Source organism: Euprymna scolopes, chromosome 5 (assembly GCF_053919585.1).
Source record: "Euprymna scolopes isolate OS-2025 chromosome 5, ASM5391958v1, whole genome shotgun sequence".
Taxonomy (NCBI): Eukaryota; Metazoa; Mollusca; class Cephalopoda; order Sepiida; family Sepiolidae; genus Euprymna; species Euprymna scolopes.
In genome coordinates, this window is record NC_136486.1 from 84,153,862 (window position 1) to 84,171,203 (window position 17,342).

The window sequence follows — 17,342 nt, forward strand, 5'->3', positions numbered from 1 at the left end:
CAAATCAATATAGCCATTTGAATTATGCCTGAGCCCCTTTTCGAAGATGTGGAAGACATAAAGTGACCGTTGTTTGAAAAGCAACCTAAGATCATCAGTTTGAGGGAACTTGGGTTTCATGATACCTTGAAATTTGTATAAACAGTCACTATTTTTCTGTGCATTGCACAACTTATCCTAATTCTCCAGGTTACATCTAGCCTGCTAGGTATTCAAGAAGCATTGAACAGCAGCTGTTATTTTCAAATTTTTTTAATCCAGTGCAAATCATCATGATGCAAGTCATTCTCTTCCAATTTCTGGTGCATTCCAGTCATCAATGATCTCTAACTCTCAAGCCCAGTAATAATACATAGAAACAGCTATTCATTGCATTTTACAATACTTTAAATTGTTTTGAAATAAAAGAAATAAAAAATGAAATATATCCCAAACACTTTGTTGTATATAATAAAATTATATATCATGAAATAAACCGAACAAAATATTTATTGGCTACAGTTTTGTTTTTATATTCAAAGTTTTAAAATTATATTTAAAAATATAATCCTTGAATATCAAATATATTTCACAGGCAGTACATGATTGGCATGGAGTTGCAGACTATCAAATTGTCTCTGCTGATTCAAATCCTCTGTTCACTTGAGCAATTATATTGTTAGGAATGTTATGAACCTTTAAAATCTCCCACTTATGAACAAAATAGCAACTAGTGTTTAATTAATATGTGATGAATCGTTTCTAGTAAGTATTGTGTTTGAATTACCAAAAGTAATGTTGGTATGCCACAAAACAATCTAGACCTTTTAGACAGTATTTTTCATCAGTCCATTTTTATAGTATATCTTTTCAACATACTACACATGCGTATTTATATCCATACTAGTATCCTCATTTTGAAAGCAACAGTATTTTGGCTGATGTAAAAGCAAACAGCAACCAAGTCTGATGCAATCAATACTCTAAATGGAAATGATGTAAATTATTTTTTCTTATCTTAGATATTCAGACAAACAAAAAGCTCAGCAACATTCCTCACATGATTTTTTGTAAAATAATATAAATAAAATATAGATAAAAACTTCTATTGAAAATAAGTTAAAAAAAAAAAAAAGTTGGATAATGACTATTTAAAATGTTTTTTTTTTTTTTTTCTTTTTGAATAGCCATTATTCCTCTTCTCTTTTAACAAATGATTGTATTATTTAGGACAAATAGAAAGAATAGACAAAGGCCAGAAATACAATTAAACATAATGATTAAATAGGAGTGCCTTGGTGTTTGTGAAAGAAAGGAAAAGGCTTATTTATCACAGTTGGTGTCTATAACAAAAACTCAGTCATGACCTAATTTCAAATGAAATTTATAATTTTACTTTGGTAAGTAAAAATAAAGAGTATCTTTACAAGAAAACCAGAAAATTATAAATTATTTAAATACGAATGTGCACCCTCCATCAAAAATGACAACGACAACAATGAATGATACTTTGCCAATGTTCGTTTCTGCTATTTGTCTAAATGTATTACTAAAAGATTATATAAAATCATAAAATTCCATGAGTAATTTAGTTTTTTATATATAAATTATTATTTCTAAAAATTAAAAAAAAAAAAAAAAAAAAAAGTAACCACACTTAGCTTTTTATCGTAAATTGGATATTTCCTTTTGAATTCTTTTCAGACAGTGGAGTAAGATTGAGATGGTTGTCTTTCTTGCTTCTACTCACCCCTTGAAAAGATTTTGTATGCGGAGGAAGGAGTATGAAAATGCATTTGTTTTACTTGCTAACTTTTGCATGATCGGATGGAAATAAATATATTCATTTATATATAAATATATAAATAAATACATATTGGCCTTTATTACAGAATGATAGGTAACTAATTCCATTAAAAATATTCCATTAAGAGTTGGTTTATTATATCAATTATTATGAGTTACCTTCTATTTTATTTGCTTTTTGACAATTAGCATCTATAATAGCAATGGTAGATTGTCTTAAATTGTTGAATCAACAAGTTTGTGTAAAAATGATATTTTACTTTAACTAAAAAAGATGCATGTATGTATTTTTTAAATCATAAAACAATATGCTTAAATGATTAAGGAATTGTCTTGTGATTTTACAAAAGAAAACTAACACATGAAAATAAAAAGGTGTTTTTTTTTTTTTTTTTTTGGTGATGTAATGAACCAATCACTAGTAATTAGGTGAGTGAATGATATGGGTGCATTATTTCTTTCATAAACTTCACCATTTAGTGGTGTTTGCATTGCTCCCTTCCAGAAAATGTTTGAAGTAAACGAGATACAAAAATTTAATAAAGAAGAGAATTGTTCTACTTCAAATTTTGTGTTATATAATAAAATTTCAACCAAACCAGTGAATGTGTGAATGAGTGTCAATATGTATGTACGGACTAAACTCCTAAACGAATGAACTTATTATTATGGGATACATATTCTAGGCAAGACAGTAAGATGTGCACATTATTATTATTATTTACTCATTGGGAGTAGTCACACAAACCCTCATCAAAGATTGCTCTTTGAGAACAACTTGCTGGAGTCTGAGTGAAAACAAGTCTCGCCAGACTTCCAGTACTCTCCACCTCTTCTGATAAGCTTTGCAAAAGAATTTGCGTTATCGCAACAGCTGCTTACCATTGATTTCTCATTGTTGGCAACCATTAGTCTTCACTAGAATTTGGATGGCAATAAGCCTCTCCAAAGTCACAGTCCTCTTTACACTCAGCAAAGCGGGGGTCTGGCTAGTGCTTTCTCTCCCCGGTCTTTCCACCCTCATTATTTGTTGTGGTGCCCATTTATGGTGACACTCACGCGAAAGAAAAAAGGGGGGTATCTTACAATTATACAATTTCAGTTTTCATAATTCTATGTGATGTTTCTTTGTGTTTTACATCTTTAGTCGTTTCTGTCCAGTTTGTACCTGTAGCTAATGTGTGGTGTTAGTCTCCACATTTAAGGATTTTCCTTAATATTTTTGCAGTTTTCATTATTGAAATCCATCGTATCTCTTCTGCCATCCCTCTGATTAAAAATCTCTCCCATTCTTTTTTTTTTTTTTTTTCAAAGGTTTTGATATTGTTCCTAGTGCTTCTACTATTAGTGGTGCTATCTTGACTTTCTTCATTTTCCAGATCTTGTTGAGCTCTCTGTTTGTAAAATTTACATCTTGTCCTTCCAAAAAAAGATTAAACGAGATGCAGTTTCCTACTAATTAATAATATTTAGTTACTGAGGCTGCGAGTGTGAAAAATAAATTATGTTTTGTCATTTACAGGATGGATAGAGTGTACATGTATCTCGAATATATCTATGTATGAAAATGTGTAACTCAAAATGCTATACTCATCCTGGGACGGATATTTTTCTAGTTATTTATAAATTTAATAATTAATGACCACAATAATTAATACATATAGATAGTTAAAAATTTGATTAAAAATAATTATATAAGATTCAGGACTTTCTTGTTTTCCTCAATTTTTCTGGGTAATGCCTGGGCGTAAGTCCCACTAATAAATAAACATTTGTATGGCTTATATTTGGATAAAATAGATGCAATGTGAACATGACAACATTGAAGATAAAAACAGCAGTTTGAAATATGTACATAATGTATTAGCAGGAATACTTCATCATATAAATATCATCAAATACTAAACATGCATGTATATTTTTCTCATAAATTCCAATGCGACTAACAGTGTTGTTAGTACAAAAATGTTGTTGTAATGTTTTCCCTCCCTAATTGGTGGATTGACCTGATTGTATCAATAACACGTTTTTCTCTATAGAATCATTTCAGAAACCTAAACAGTCTAGCATTGTGCTAATGCTGTGTCTATAGAAATCAAAATCTTAATGCATTCATAGAAGTGTAACTTTGAAATATAAAAATCAAATATTTGATGAAATTCTACAAACATTTCTATGAGGAACTGGAGAAATATTACTACTTTAATATTGTTTCAAAGTGTTATTAAAAAGTTATTCGAATATATGTGTCTTTATGCAGCCTTCAAGTTTGAATCCAATTAAAAATGTCTGTTCTCTCTCAGAGCCTATCCTTCCAGGCATTACACCCTCCATTCAGAGTGGGTGTAGGTTTATTGCCTATTACCGTAGCCCCCATAATCCATGAGGGGGTGTTAATTAGGCTAAATAGATATTTTTTGTTCTTTTTTTCGAGTATCTAAATTTTCTCTACAATAAATTTGACATTATGTCCGACTTTACCCTCATTGTGAGGCAAATAAAGAGTAACTGTGTACGTGTGCTGTTATTGTAAATATGTACATTCAACGCTAACTGTTCAGTCACTCTATGAATTGTTATTTCTCTGCTATCGACTTTAGGGGCCTTTTAAGAGCAAAGTATAGTATATGTTTTAATACTATACTTCATCTTCTCTGTCCCCAGGCACTGAAGTTAAAGTCCTTCTAGACTGAGGTAATTTTAATGTTTGTTCCAATCCAAAGTGTCTCTTTTTGGAAGGCTGAATTTTCCCCACATTAAAAACGGACCTTGTATCTAACTTTTTAAGAAGGCAAGTAAACAGGAGCTTTGGTATTTAGCTATCACACACAATTTTCTCATCTTTAAGTGGCTGTGTGAATTTGAGCATTGTGCTCGCATCAAAGTTTGCATTAAGTTCAGAAATTCTGTGACTGAAACCCTCAGTATTCTTCATCAGTTTCTTATCAAACATAATTTTTCTTATATATTATTTTAATTGGAATTCATTATTGAGATGAGTATTATTTATATTAATTTATTTATTGCGGACTATTATTCTCATCTTTAGTAATTGTTGTTTCATGACGTTTCGGCCAACTATTCTTCTGGCCTTCGTCAAGTGGTAACCGCGATGGATAGAAACTTTGAATCTCCTAACTGCATTCTCAGCAATCACTTCCATCTGTAGTTGTTGTCGTCTCACCACGTTTTTGGCCAAGTAAGCCTCTGGCTGGCTTTGGGTAGGATTGAAACCACTATCTTCACAAAATTCTCATCTGGAACTGTAGAGATTAAACGTTTCTATCAACTGCGCCACAGAATAGTTGTCCGAAACGTCGTAAAACAACAACTACTAAAGATGAGAATAATAGTCCGCAATAAATAAATATGATTTTTCTTAAACACAAGTTTTATTTCAGTTGTGCCACATTTTAAATCTGTCTGCTGATGTTCAGGATGACCAATCACCAGAAGAATCTCCATGAAATGTGATAATATCTGAACCAATTCATAAGGACTATTGCCAAACAATTAACTCTGTTGTCACATGGCACTGAGGCTACTGACTAAACGTTTTACAATAACAACACCTATTTTACAAGGATAATATTATGAAATCCTTTAAGATTAACATTTTCCTACTTAAGAATGGAGAAGGAAAGATAAATTGGCAATAAAAACTGAAGTTGAATGCTGTTTATAAGTCTAGAATATAATATCTTATGAAAAAGATAAGAAAGCGAGCTTAAATCGTCTTGGTTGTATCAGAACATTGCTTTAGGAATCAGATTTTAAAAGTTTGCAGAGTCTAAAGCAATCATTTGGACAGCCCTGTTTTCATAATGTATCAGTTTTCTTTTGACAAATTCTTCAGATTTTACTCATTAAAAACAAAAAAAAAATATTGACAGTGCCTTGAAAAAACACACCCATCCTTTTTACTATAAATAATGTTAGATGACCTATTCGTTTATGTAAGGTTTGTAAACTTTTGTTGAATTTTATAGCAAAGTCAAGAACATCTATTAACTATTTTTCTTCCAATTTAAAATTTTTCAAGTTTTATGATGATGCTTGATATCACTAGGAAATAACGGAAACGATGTAGCAAAAAACAAAACAAAAACACACACACAAAAATACAATTGTCTAATTTAAAATTCAAACGCATGATGCCATAAAATCTTGCAACTAAAAACAAAAGCTGTATTCACATGACCACCAATCAAAAAATTTTTTTAAATGTCTTTTTAACCTACATAAATGAGTTTGGCGCATAATGTAAAATTAAAAATCTGTTTTACTTCACATGAATAGTTTGTCTAAAATACATAAGTATAAAACAGGAGAAATATAAAAATGCAGCGGAGGGGGTGGGCACGCCTGAACTTACTCGGTTGTAAAATATGCTTAAATGTATTTCATTACAAATTTTGTATTTATTATTACAGAGCCAATTCTCTATTGAATATATATATATATATATATATATATATATATATATATATATATATATATATATATATATATATATATATATTATTATTATTGATTTTAATTGTAAAATAAAAATTACTTTGATGCCATCAACTAGAATCAAAACCAAAACATTTAGTGCACCAGTTGTGTTCCTTACCATTTGAGCTAGCAACAGATAGATAAGAAATATTTAAAATTAAACCATTTTAAGCTATGAATGAATTTGCACATGCGCAAAAGTAATAGAAATATGTTGACAAGTTGAAATGAACATTTTACGTTTCAACTTGCTGACATTTTTTATGTATGCATTATTCATCCATCCAAACAAAGATTTTACCTGTTATAAACAATCCTTAGTGTATGATTACTATTTCCTGTTAATTTCAGCGTTATTTGACCAGTAATTTAAGAGTTTATATTTTCACATGGACACATACATATATCTATGGTTTTATTTATATAGATCAGTGAATTTATAGAAAAATATTTTTCTTTTATTTTTGAAAAAAAAACCCATAGATTTTGTTTTTTCAAAGTAAACAATGTGTCAAATATGTACAATGATCTGATGTAAAAAGTGTATGTTGTTCAAGTGACTAATAATAGAAAATTTTAACATGTCAGAACATTTGTTTCTAATCTTATTTTATATACATTTTAATATTGAATAATGAGTTTTTATAAAAACTGTTGAAGAATTGTTGACATCAATAAGGATTGAAGGTGTTTATTCTAAATCCTTGGTTAGTTTTGCTCTTAGGGTAGCATGCTGCTGCGACACACAGACAACTAGGTGTATATATATATGAATGATTACAAGTGTAAAAAGATTTCTTAGGCTTGAGCCAGAGTAAAACCTTTTAAAATTTCAGATGAATGTTTATGTTAGTTGAAAAAAAATCTTAGAAGACAATTTAATATTTTTTATTAGCTATTAATTGTATCAACCTGGCATTACCTGAGATGCAATGAAAGCATTTGGGTTTTCAATGTTTATTTGTTTGATACAGAAAGAGAAATAACATTTTAGTTGTAAAGAAGACATCTTTTTATATTTTTCAATTAAAAATATGTTTTTCTTCTCACAAAATTTCATTTTTTTATGATGATTAGTTTAACATTTTTCATAATATAACTTATCTCTATAAAGTAATTTATGCATAGATTTTTTCTGAAGTACATTATCAAAATTTCGTAAGTATAACAACCTGATAGAAATGAATGTTGGCTAGTCAGAAACAAAATTTCATTTGTCAGCTTAAAAGCTATTTGAATTTGACTTGGAAAAATCAACAGATGACTTTATAGATATATATAAAATTAATAAGATACTGAAATTAAGCAACTGGAGCCACATGTGGTACAATGGATACTGATGTGAACTATGCTATGATCTAGGCTAAGTTCAAATTCCATCAGATCTATTGCATTCATTTACACTGCAGTAACATCACGAAGAAAAGTATGAACATCCTTTTCATGCAAATGAGTAGAATACTCATTTATATTCAATTGTTTATAATATATATTGTCTCAACATTAAATAGCTTGAAAACGATTTATATGCCATAAAATAGACCAACTAAACTAAATTGACACGTCTATGATCAAAGTGTAATATCAGTTCTATCCTCAATCAGTAAAGGAGATATTTATCTAGATTGGGGTAATTTTAATTTTTGTCTCAATCCAAAGTGCCACTTTTAGGAGAGTTGTATTTTCCTTGCATTAAAAACCGACATTGTATTTAACCCTGTCCTTGTAGGGAAGCAAGTAAATAGGGATACTTTCACATGTTAAACTTAAGGAACAGTTACCGCAGATATAATTTAATCCAGTAATATTAAACAATGTTCACTTGTGTTTATTTTAAAATGTCTATTCTTTAAAGTCACAACAACAAAACAAATGCATTTTCTATTCTTTCAATATTATTTCCTAAATTCTTTGATCAACTTAAAATAGTTTTCACAGAAAAAATGTTTTTTAATGCATAAAGATACAATTTATTTATTCATTATTTAATTGCTTAAAAAATGTGTGTTGCTTATAATGTATAAAATCCTAGTACTTTTAAAGTGAAAGTTAATTTATATGTGTGGAGTTATTTTTAGACTTTCTGGAAGTAGACACTTCAGCTTGACCAAAACAGGATATATTAGGAAGAGTTTTTGTTATTTTGGCCTCTATTAGAATGATGAAGCTTTCCATTATGTAGTAGTTTCAGTAGTTCAGCACTTATAGGTTCACTTGTAAACTTTTTTCTTCTTTTTAAATTTTATAGATTATGTAAATTATTTTTCAAAAGTTATTTAGTCTTATTTAATTATATGATTTATTGGGCAAATAAAATATATATTATATACTTTTATGATATATATTTATTTCAATAAATTTTATGAAATCTATTTATTTTACATATAAAACCTCCTGTTCTTAAGACTTTTTGCTTTCTGTTTTAGTTTTAAAATGATGATTTTATTTTTCTATCTGAATTGTATGAATTCAAATTATGAAATTTATAAATTATTTACTAAAAATTTGTTTTTGAAATCAAATACACAAATTTATAAAAATTGCAGGTATATCTTGTAAAATGTTTGAAAATAATTTGAATAATACATTATTTTCTGTATTAACTGTTTAATAATTTTCATTTTCATTCATATTATATTGGTAATTTAATCTTGCACATTACGCAACAGTGGTTCACCCAAGAAATACTGTTTATCCTTGGTTTAAGAGCATAAATGAACCATAATGCATGATCTGGAATTATACATTTCTTTCTATTTGCTAAAATTAAAGGCTTCAAAATAACTTTCAGATTTTCTTCAGCAAGCACCACCAATATTTTTTGTTTTTCTATTTTTGGTATAATAATGAAAACAAACACTTTTATCATAATCGTGGGAATTTTAAATATGATTTTAATGATTTTAAATATCAATTTGAAAGTAAGAATGAAATCTTAGTCGAGTATTATGGTTCATTTCTGCCATATAATCAAGCATAAATGGAATTTCTTATTAATAATTTTATTTTGCATTTTATTTAAAAATAAGAAATATACATGTATATAGAAAAAATAATTACTAAAAACATAAGTATTAACATGTTTAATTTAAAAGAGACTTAAATAAGATTTTTTGTATTCAAATTTACTGAATTATTGAGTGTCATTAGTTAAATTGATAAAAAAAGTAGAAATATATCAAATAGTTCTTCTAAGTAAGTTTTCTGTGTTCCGTAAAATATTTTTTCTGTAAAAAAGAAAATGTCTGCCATTCCTTTTGATTAGTTTTATTTGTCCATATTTGCTTGTCTCCTCACGAGGGCAGAGCTAGACACATGGTTGGTTTTTAATGTTGGGAAAATCCAGCTCCCCTAAAAGAAGAACTCTGAATTAAGACAAAAATAAAAATTGCCTCAGTCTACAAGGATTTCTCTCTCACTGATCGTGCACAGAAAAGATGAAGTATAGTGTCAGAACATACACTACAGTTTGATCACATTGATTAATTTACTTTTTATATACTATCGAGTTAATGAGTTTGCCAGGAGTACAGTTAAGTAACAACGTAAGGATTGATAACAATGGTTGAGATTAGTTCAAATTACATCATATAAGAAGGCAGTTCAACAAGAATTTATAACATTGGACTTGAACCATGCTGTAGTTAGTTGGTCTAATGAATACCAGCACAGACTCTGGTATCTGTTATGCTGGTTACAAATCTAAACATATTTATTATGGTCATTTATACATTAATACTATTGTACTCTGAACCCAACTATGGATAACATATCAACTTGTGTTATATGCAAGCAATTGTAAAACAGATAAAAAATAATTTTTAAGATGTAGATTTATGTTTTTCTATATCTTATTAAATTTAATAATTTGTTTAATTCTTAATTATTGGGTAAAACACTTAAAAAAATCCTTTAAACTCATGAAAGAGTTTTAAAAAGACTGTCTCCTTTTATGAAATTTGACCATTTATATTACACTAACAGGGAATTTAAAATGTCAAATTCATATTCAGAAAAGAAGAGCAATAGTTTTTCTTATATATTGATCATGCGGTGCAAAATTAACTAATTTGCATATTGATTTGCAAAAGGACATTTCATTAATTTATTTTTATTGTTTTCTAATTCAATGATTGTTTGCATTTTACTATAACATAGTTCTGTTTACAAATATTTTTTTGATCGTAAATAAAGGTTTAGCATTTTGAGTGATAAGTGTTTCTGGTCATTGCAATTCTTTGTTTCCTCAATTTTTTCTGGACAACGTCAGGACATAGGTCCGATTAGTTATAAATAAAATAATATAAAGTTAAGTAAATAATAATAAATATAACTAACTGAATCTCTGTGAACTACATAGTATCATTATGTCAGTTTTATTAATGCTTGTCCCCCCTCCCCGGCCCTATTTTTCTTTTTGCTATAAATTTGTTTGGAAATTGAAGAACAAAATATAATCATTTACATTGTTTTTTTTTTTTGCCTTAATTTATTTTACTGATATTTCTACTTTGTTTCAGTTGATTTGTGCTCTGGCCTTCTTCAGATATATAATTATTTTTTTTTTTCTCAATATTTATTATTTTTCCAATTTTTTAAAATCATTATATGTTATTTGTGTATGTTGGTGTTTTTTTATCCATTTAATTCCTATGAACTGATGAGTTTGATGTTGATATTTGAATTGAAATATATCATCAGTTCTATACCTGTACCACACAGAAGCAGCACTAACCCTACATGGGTTGAACTGGCTTCATGAGAGTATGAAATTCACAAACAGTTCCTAATTGTATGTATATCCCAGTCAGGGGAGGGGGCAATGCTAAGTTTTTGCAACTCTTGCAGAATGGTATCAACGTCCTCCTACATACAGCGCCTTGTATTTCCAAATGGTCACCCATCTGGTACTGATCAGGCTTACTGTTGCTTAACTTTGGTGATCTAGTGAGAACCTGTGTGCCAATGTGGTTTTGCCATATGTGTATCATCAGTTCATTAGATTTAAGTAAGAAACGTCATATAATGTAATGTAGACAAACATCTTGCTATTCCCTCTTCTAAAACTGGTCCTATTCATATACTTTAGTGGTAATGTGCCATTGAACAAACAAGAACACAAAAACAAATTCATCGCACACATATAGTCATATTTAAATACAGGAAAAACATTACTGTACATAAAATTAACAATTCATAAAGTTGAACCGGGGGGGGGGGGATATAACTATATAAGACAATCTCATATTGTTTAATTGTTGATGCAGTCACCTTGCATCTCTATTCTTTTCAATTACCAATAAACTATTTAATGCTACATTTATTAAGATTTCTTCTCCGCAGAAGAAAAAACTGTGAACGATAACTTTTGATCCCAAAAATACAAAGAGAAAATCTGAGTTTATCAAAAAAAATGTAAGACAAACAAGAAAATAAATTTTTATCTGTTCGTTTGATGAAAAGACATGTATGATTATAATTTCTATTTAATTGTTATTCTTTCAGAAATTCCTTTTTATAAATTACAGAGGTTTGTGTGAATGCAAATTGCTCACTATTATTATCAAGTTGCAGATCATCAAGAGATGGAAGGAGAGAGGTTATGTTGTATTATAGTTTGCAGCTACAATGAAACATTTTGTTTTATTTAAAAGATGTAAATTTGTGTATTCCATAGATAAGCTGACACCTTCTTGAGAATTTTTTAAAACTTTTCGCATATTATTACTAGAACCATAAGGGGGTACTATTTGGGATTGTGTCTAACAGGGAACTGTGGGGAGTTGAGCAGCAAATTAGTACAGGGAAATAGAAAACAGGAAGGGAATTCCAAATTCTAGCAATATGAGAGAACAAAATATTAGCATAGAAGGTTTTCTAGCATCTAGGGACCTCAATAGTGAAGAGGTGATATTTTGTTGCTTGTTGGGTTGTTTAGGAGTATGTATGTTGAGGGGGCGTAATGCAATGTGTTCATTACAACACATTCCATTAAAGTACTTGTAAAATTATGTAAATTAGGTTTTAATGAAAATTTTTCATGTTTTCTAAGTCTTAACAAAAACAATTAAAAGAACATGATATATTATTTAACTATTAATGTAATCACAGTATGCTTCTCTTAAATTACCAATAAGCGTTTTAATTTCACATTCATTAAAATTTCTTAAATTTTAAACTGAAAAGGGCAATTAATTTTTTACTTCTTTTGAAATGATTTTCAAAATTCTAAAGAGATGATAATTTGTTGGTGTGAGATTTGAAGAATATCGTGGATGATGCATAATTTCCCAGGCATATTTTTCTAGAAAAGTTTTGTTTTTTGAGTAATGTAATGTCATGATGAAAGAGGAGACAGTAGAAAGAGTAACAGAAGTTTAGTGAGTTAAGTTTTTTACTAAAAAACGAAATTGGTATTTCATGAACATAATGTTGACAAGCTTATTGACAGATGTAAAACGATCACAGAGGAAAAAAAAATGAAGACATTAAGGTTATTGTGTTTTTCCTTATTGCTTTATTAAGCCTTAAAAGGCAGACAGAACTTTTGTTACCTGATACTTACATGGTCCTAGACAATGGTGATATTATAATGTTTTAGTTTTGCGTACTTAAATTCTTAGCTTGAGAAAAAAAAATTGGAAAGTTTTATTGAAAATACTTTTTAACCTTAAGGAAAAATTAAATTTTTGTATTTTGAAATTCATTTTGAACTTATTATAGTAATTTGATTAAGATCAAAGTGTAGTATCTGATGGCTGTCTGCCTAATTTGTTTAAAATATAAATTATATTTTCTGCAAATAAATATTTCAAATTGTAGTATCTGTTCTGATATAACATTTCATTGGTTCTGTCCTGTCCTGTTCAGAAATCCTTTTAGACTAACTTTTGTTCTAACCCGGAGCGCCCCTTTGTGGGGAGCTGGATTTTTACCACTTATTGAATTACAACTTTAGGTCTAACTCTGACCTTGTGCAGATAGGAACTTATTGTAAGCTTATAGACTTTGGAATTCCTTCTCTGTTTTCTGTTTCCCTAGCTGTACTAACTTGCAGAAGTTTAAATGTAATGTGAACAGACATCTTGCTGCTCAACTTCCCACAGTCTCTTAATCTCAAATAGTAGCCCTTTACATTCCAAATGGCAATATGACTTGTTTGAGGTGAAAAATAGTTTAAATCAGAAAATCTTCAGTATTTTAGAATTGCATTTAACAGGTGTAAATATTTTGAGCTTAATTAAACAGATGTAAAACCGTGCTTTGTATCTTGTTAGTTGGTAGTAAAAGAAATGCCGTGTAATATTGCTGCTATATGCTTTCTCTCTTTCTTCTTGTCTAGATGTGAAGTGAAGTAAAGAATTAGCTCAATGAAATTAGAATAACAAGAATTAAGCTCTTTGTAAAATAAAGAAAGCTATTTCTGATTCAAGCATTTTTTCCTTCTACACAAAAAGGAGTTTTTATCCAACTTGTGATAAAATTGGTTCAAATAACAGAAGGAAACATATGTATGAGGACAATTGTCATAACTGTTATCATAATCAGAACTGTCATAAAAACATGAATTTAAAAGCAAATTCAATGTTTGTTGGTAGAGCAGCTTAAAACAAAAGAATTTAATCTGTATATGACAGTTTTTAATGTTATTTTGTTTGGGGTTATTTGGTATTCGAAAATGATTCATTTTAAATATGGGGTCAGCAAAGATATATCCTGTGGTGGTTTTCAATTAGTTTGCATTTGTTCTTTTGAACTACTTAGTAAAATTAGAAACGATCATCAGACTAATTCTAGAATTGTTTTATTAAATTTTAATTAAAGTTTCTTTTCCCTTATGCAACATAACCTTTTATAGATATGAAGTTCATATATGAAACACCCTAAATTATTTAAAAGAACAAAAATACAAGATTTCACATGTCTTATCAAGCTTAAAACATTTACAACAAATGAATTAGGGTTCTTGATCCCGATACTTCACATTTCATACAAGGACATTGAAAAAATGACAACCATTTGTAAGAATGAGCCCTAGGAGACTGCTTGGATGTTCCAACGCATCTCTCTAACTTATCATCCAATGCAACACTGTGTCTATAATATCATTTCACAATGTCTGTCTTGATGAAGAAAACAATACATTTTGCTCTCGTATGAAGGCAAGTAAATTGGAAGTTATTGACGTACAATTTTATTTAAAAAATAAATAAAACATCTCTACAAATGAATTTCTATTCTGATGAAGTTTCTTTTTACTTTAAATGCAATGGAACCTGACATGAATTTCAAAGTATCAAAATTGCATTTTTCTTGTCACTTGTGACAAGAAAATCAAGGAGAATGTGAGTCCTAAGATGTATTGTCAAATCCAGTCAATATCTGGAAAAGGAAACAAATACAAATAAGTGAATAACTCCACATCTCCATCATCCACTCAGTTCGTGTTTCCACATAAGCTCAAGAAAGTAAAGTACATACGAGTTCAAAAACATACAGTTTTGTAGAATTAGTTCACATCTTCGTCCGTTGAGGTCTCCTTCTTGCTTTAGTGTTTGTAACGCCATGTTTGAGAAGAAAATCAAGGAGAATGCAAGTCAAAGCCAGTCAACATCTGAAAAGGGAAACAAAAACAGATAAGTGAATAACTCCATAGTCACATCAAAACTATTACCTAAATGTTGAGAGATGATGAACATCTTGAGTTAAGTCCATAAAAACATCAATGTACACAAATAATCAATTTAGGTAATATGCAGAATATTAACTGGCTTTACCAGCTTTGCAAAGTTTTCTACTTGAAATGCATTATATATATATATATATATATATATATATATATATATATATATATATATACTAGCAAAAGTATGCGTCATTGATTGGTTCAAAAACAGCCTACAGAAAATGGACTCTGATTTATGAAAGTATGATAGGTTATGAAAAGGAAGGGTTGTAAAGAGATAGCTTCGAATTTGGGGGTATCAAAACCAAAGCAAAATATGATGAAAGTAAAAATAAAATAGATAAACCCCATAATTTATTGTACCATACCTGTTCACACTGAAACACTTATCACAATATTCTGTGGATTTATATTAAAAAACCTTGTTAAACTTTGTGACATATTTCCATTCTATGGAGGTCAGGCATGAATGAACAGCCAATAATTTTATTATACCATATTTCTTCAAACTGAAACATAATTATCAAAGTATACTTACGCAGATAGATATGAAAAGTCTTTATTAAAGTTTGTGCCTATTTCCATTCTATGGAGGCCAGGCGTGAATGCAGACCCCACAATTTTATTATACCATCCCTATTTAAGTTAAAACATACTTATCAAAGTATTATTATGTACATCTATATCAAAAGCACTTGTAAACGTTTTTTTTTAATTTTTAAATTTTTTATTTCCGTACGTTGTGGACCAGACGCGTACGCAGACCCCACAATTTTAATGAATCATCATTATGCCAGATCAAACATACCCATTCCTGTGTCTCGATACATCTTCTATCATTATATGTGATCAGTTTTCTATAATAGTCAACCATATAGGAGCCTATTCATGACCAGGTATTTATTTGCTCCCCCACCTAGCAAATTAGGCAGAAGGCCGATTTTTAATGTGAGGAGTGAAGGGGAAATGGGGACCAACTCCCCGGTGAGTAGTGGAGCTGGATAGTGACAATTGGTATGAAGGGATGCCCCTACATTGACCAAGGTCTTATATGTGGGGTTTCCCCCACATATGGTCTTTGCTTGCAGTATCTGCCAGAACAGATACTACACTTTGATCTTGGTCCGAAGGCCACGAAGGTGGCCTATTTGTGACCAGACACACCCACGGACATTCAGCTTTATATTATAGATATATATATAAAAAGCAAAAGTCCCGCGCATTTTTTTGTGTCCAAGAAAGACTTTTTTTTGGGGGGGGGACTCTCAACCACGTTACTATTTTTTAGAACTTTTTATATACCTCCTAGATTATAGTATCTGCGATTTGCGAACGGACTCTGTATCTAGATTTTTTTACATCAACTTTTAAAAATTCCTTCTATTCCGTCCTTTCGTGTGTTTGTTCGTCTTTTTCATATAAATAAAGTGAACCTAATTGGAGCAAAGGTACAGCGCCTGGCCTTTTGTGCCGGAACGTCTTGAAAGCAATTAGCTTTGATTAATCTTGAGTAAACATCAAACAGTTGCTATTCATTTGAGAGTTCTCCCTTTTTCTGGGGAGCTTGGTTTCCCCAACATTGTGGGGAAACAAATAAATGAAACAGCGCAAAGCTGAACTGGCCTTCAGTCAACATTCATTTCTGCACCTGCGTGAACTTATTTACTTAGCAAGTAAACTTTTAGATTAACATCACTAAATTTGAATACTTTTCACTTCCTATGGCTTCATAGCGTAGCGGTAAGATGTCATGTTTTCTTTCACTTTCTTTTCCAACTTTGCGTCACGGGTTTGAGTTTGCCTGCCTACTAACATTTTTTTTTTTTTTTTTTCAAACACCCGGGCAACGCCGGGTACCCCAACTAATCTATTATATAAATCTCACCTGTCTGTATGTATGTTTGTGTGTCTGCCTAAAACTTTCGACAGGGGCGACAGATTTTCACAAAATCATTATTGTTTTGAAGCTCAGCCCTTTGGACGACAAATATCGAAAAATTGGTCAAAAACATTAATTCCTTCACACATAACTGGACAGTTTCCTACAAGGAGGGTCGGTTTTTTTTTTGGGTTTTTTTGTGTTGCCATTTTTTCACGTCATTGTATCAGTTGGAATAACTTTACTAATTTCAACGTTCCGAATTCCGGTCACATCATGGAGTAGGGGTAAGACGTCAGGTTTTCTTTCACTTTCTTTTCCGCCTTTGCATCATGGGTTTGAGCCTGTCTGCCTACTACTACTTTTTTTTTTTTTTTATCAACACACACCTCCAAACACCCGGGCACCCAGGTTAGTTAATCTATATAATAAGCTCCATTTTTCTTGTTTACATTCAGACTTTATAGATGTGGGAGTGTAAACGCAAGCAAT

The 17,342-nt window shown here is 30.0% G+C and overlaps 2 protein-coding genes across 2 annotated transcripts in view; one reads left to right on the forward strand and one right to left on the reverse strand.

Moving 5' to 3' along the window:
• LOC145276905 (uncharacterized) overlaps positions 1-17,342 on the reverse strand; it is a 148,098-nt gene that overhangs the window by 62,111 nt on the left and 68,645 nt on the right. Inside the window, exon 2 of the mRNA XM_080128365.1 lies at positions 14,767-14,899. Coding sequence (XP_079984491.1) covers positions 14,767-14,852 — 86 coding nt within the window. The 5' untranslated portion in view covers positions 14,853-14,899. The remainder of the gene's footprint in view (positions 1-14,766; positions 14,900-17,342) is intronic.
• The window catches only part of LOC145276904 (uncharacterized), a 167,838-nt gene that overhangs the window by 42,208 nt on the left and 108,288 nt on the right, over positions 1-17,342 (forward strand). The gene's annotated exons all lie outside the window — the stretch shown is intronic.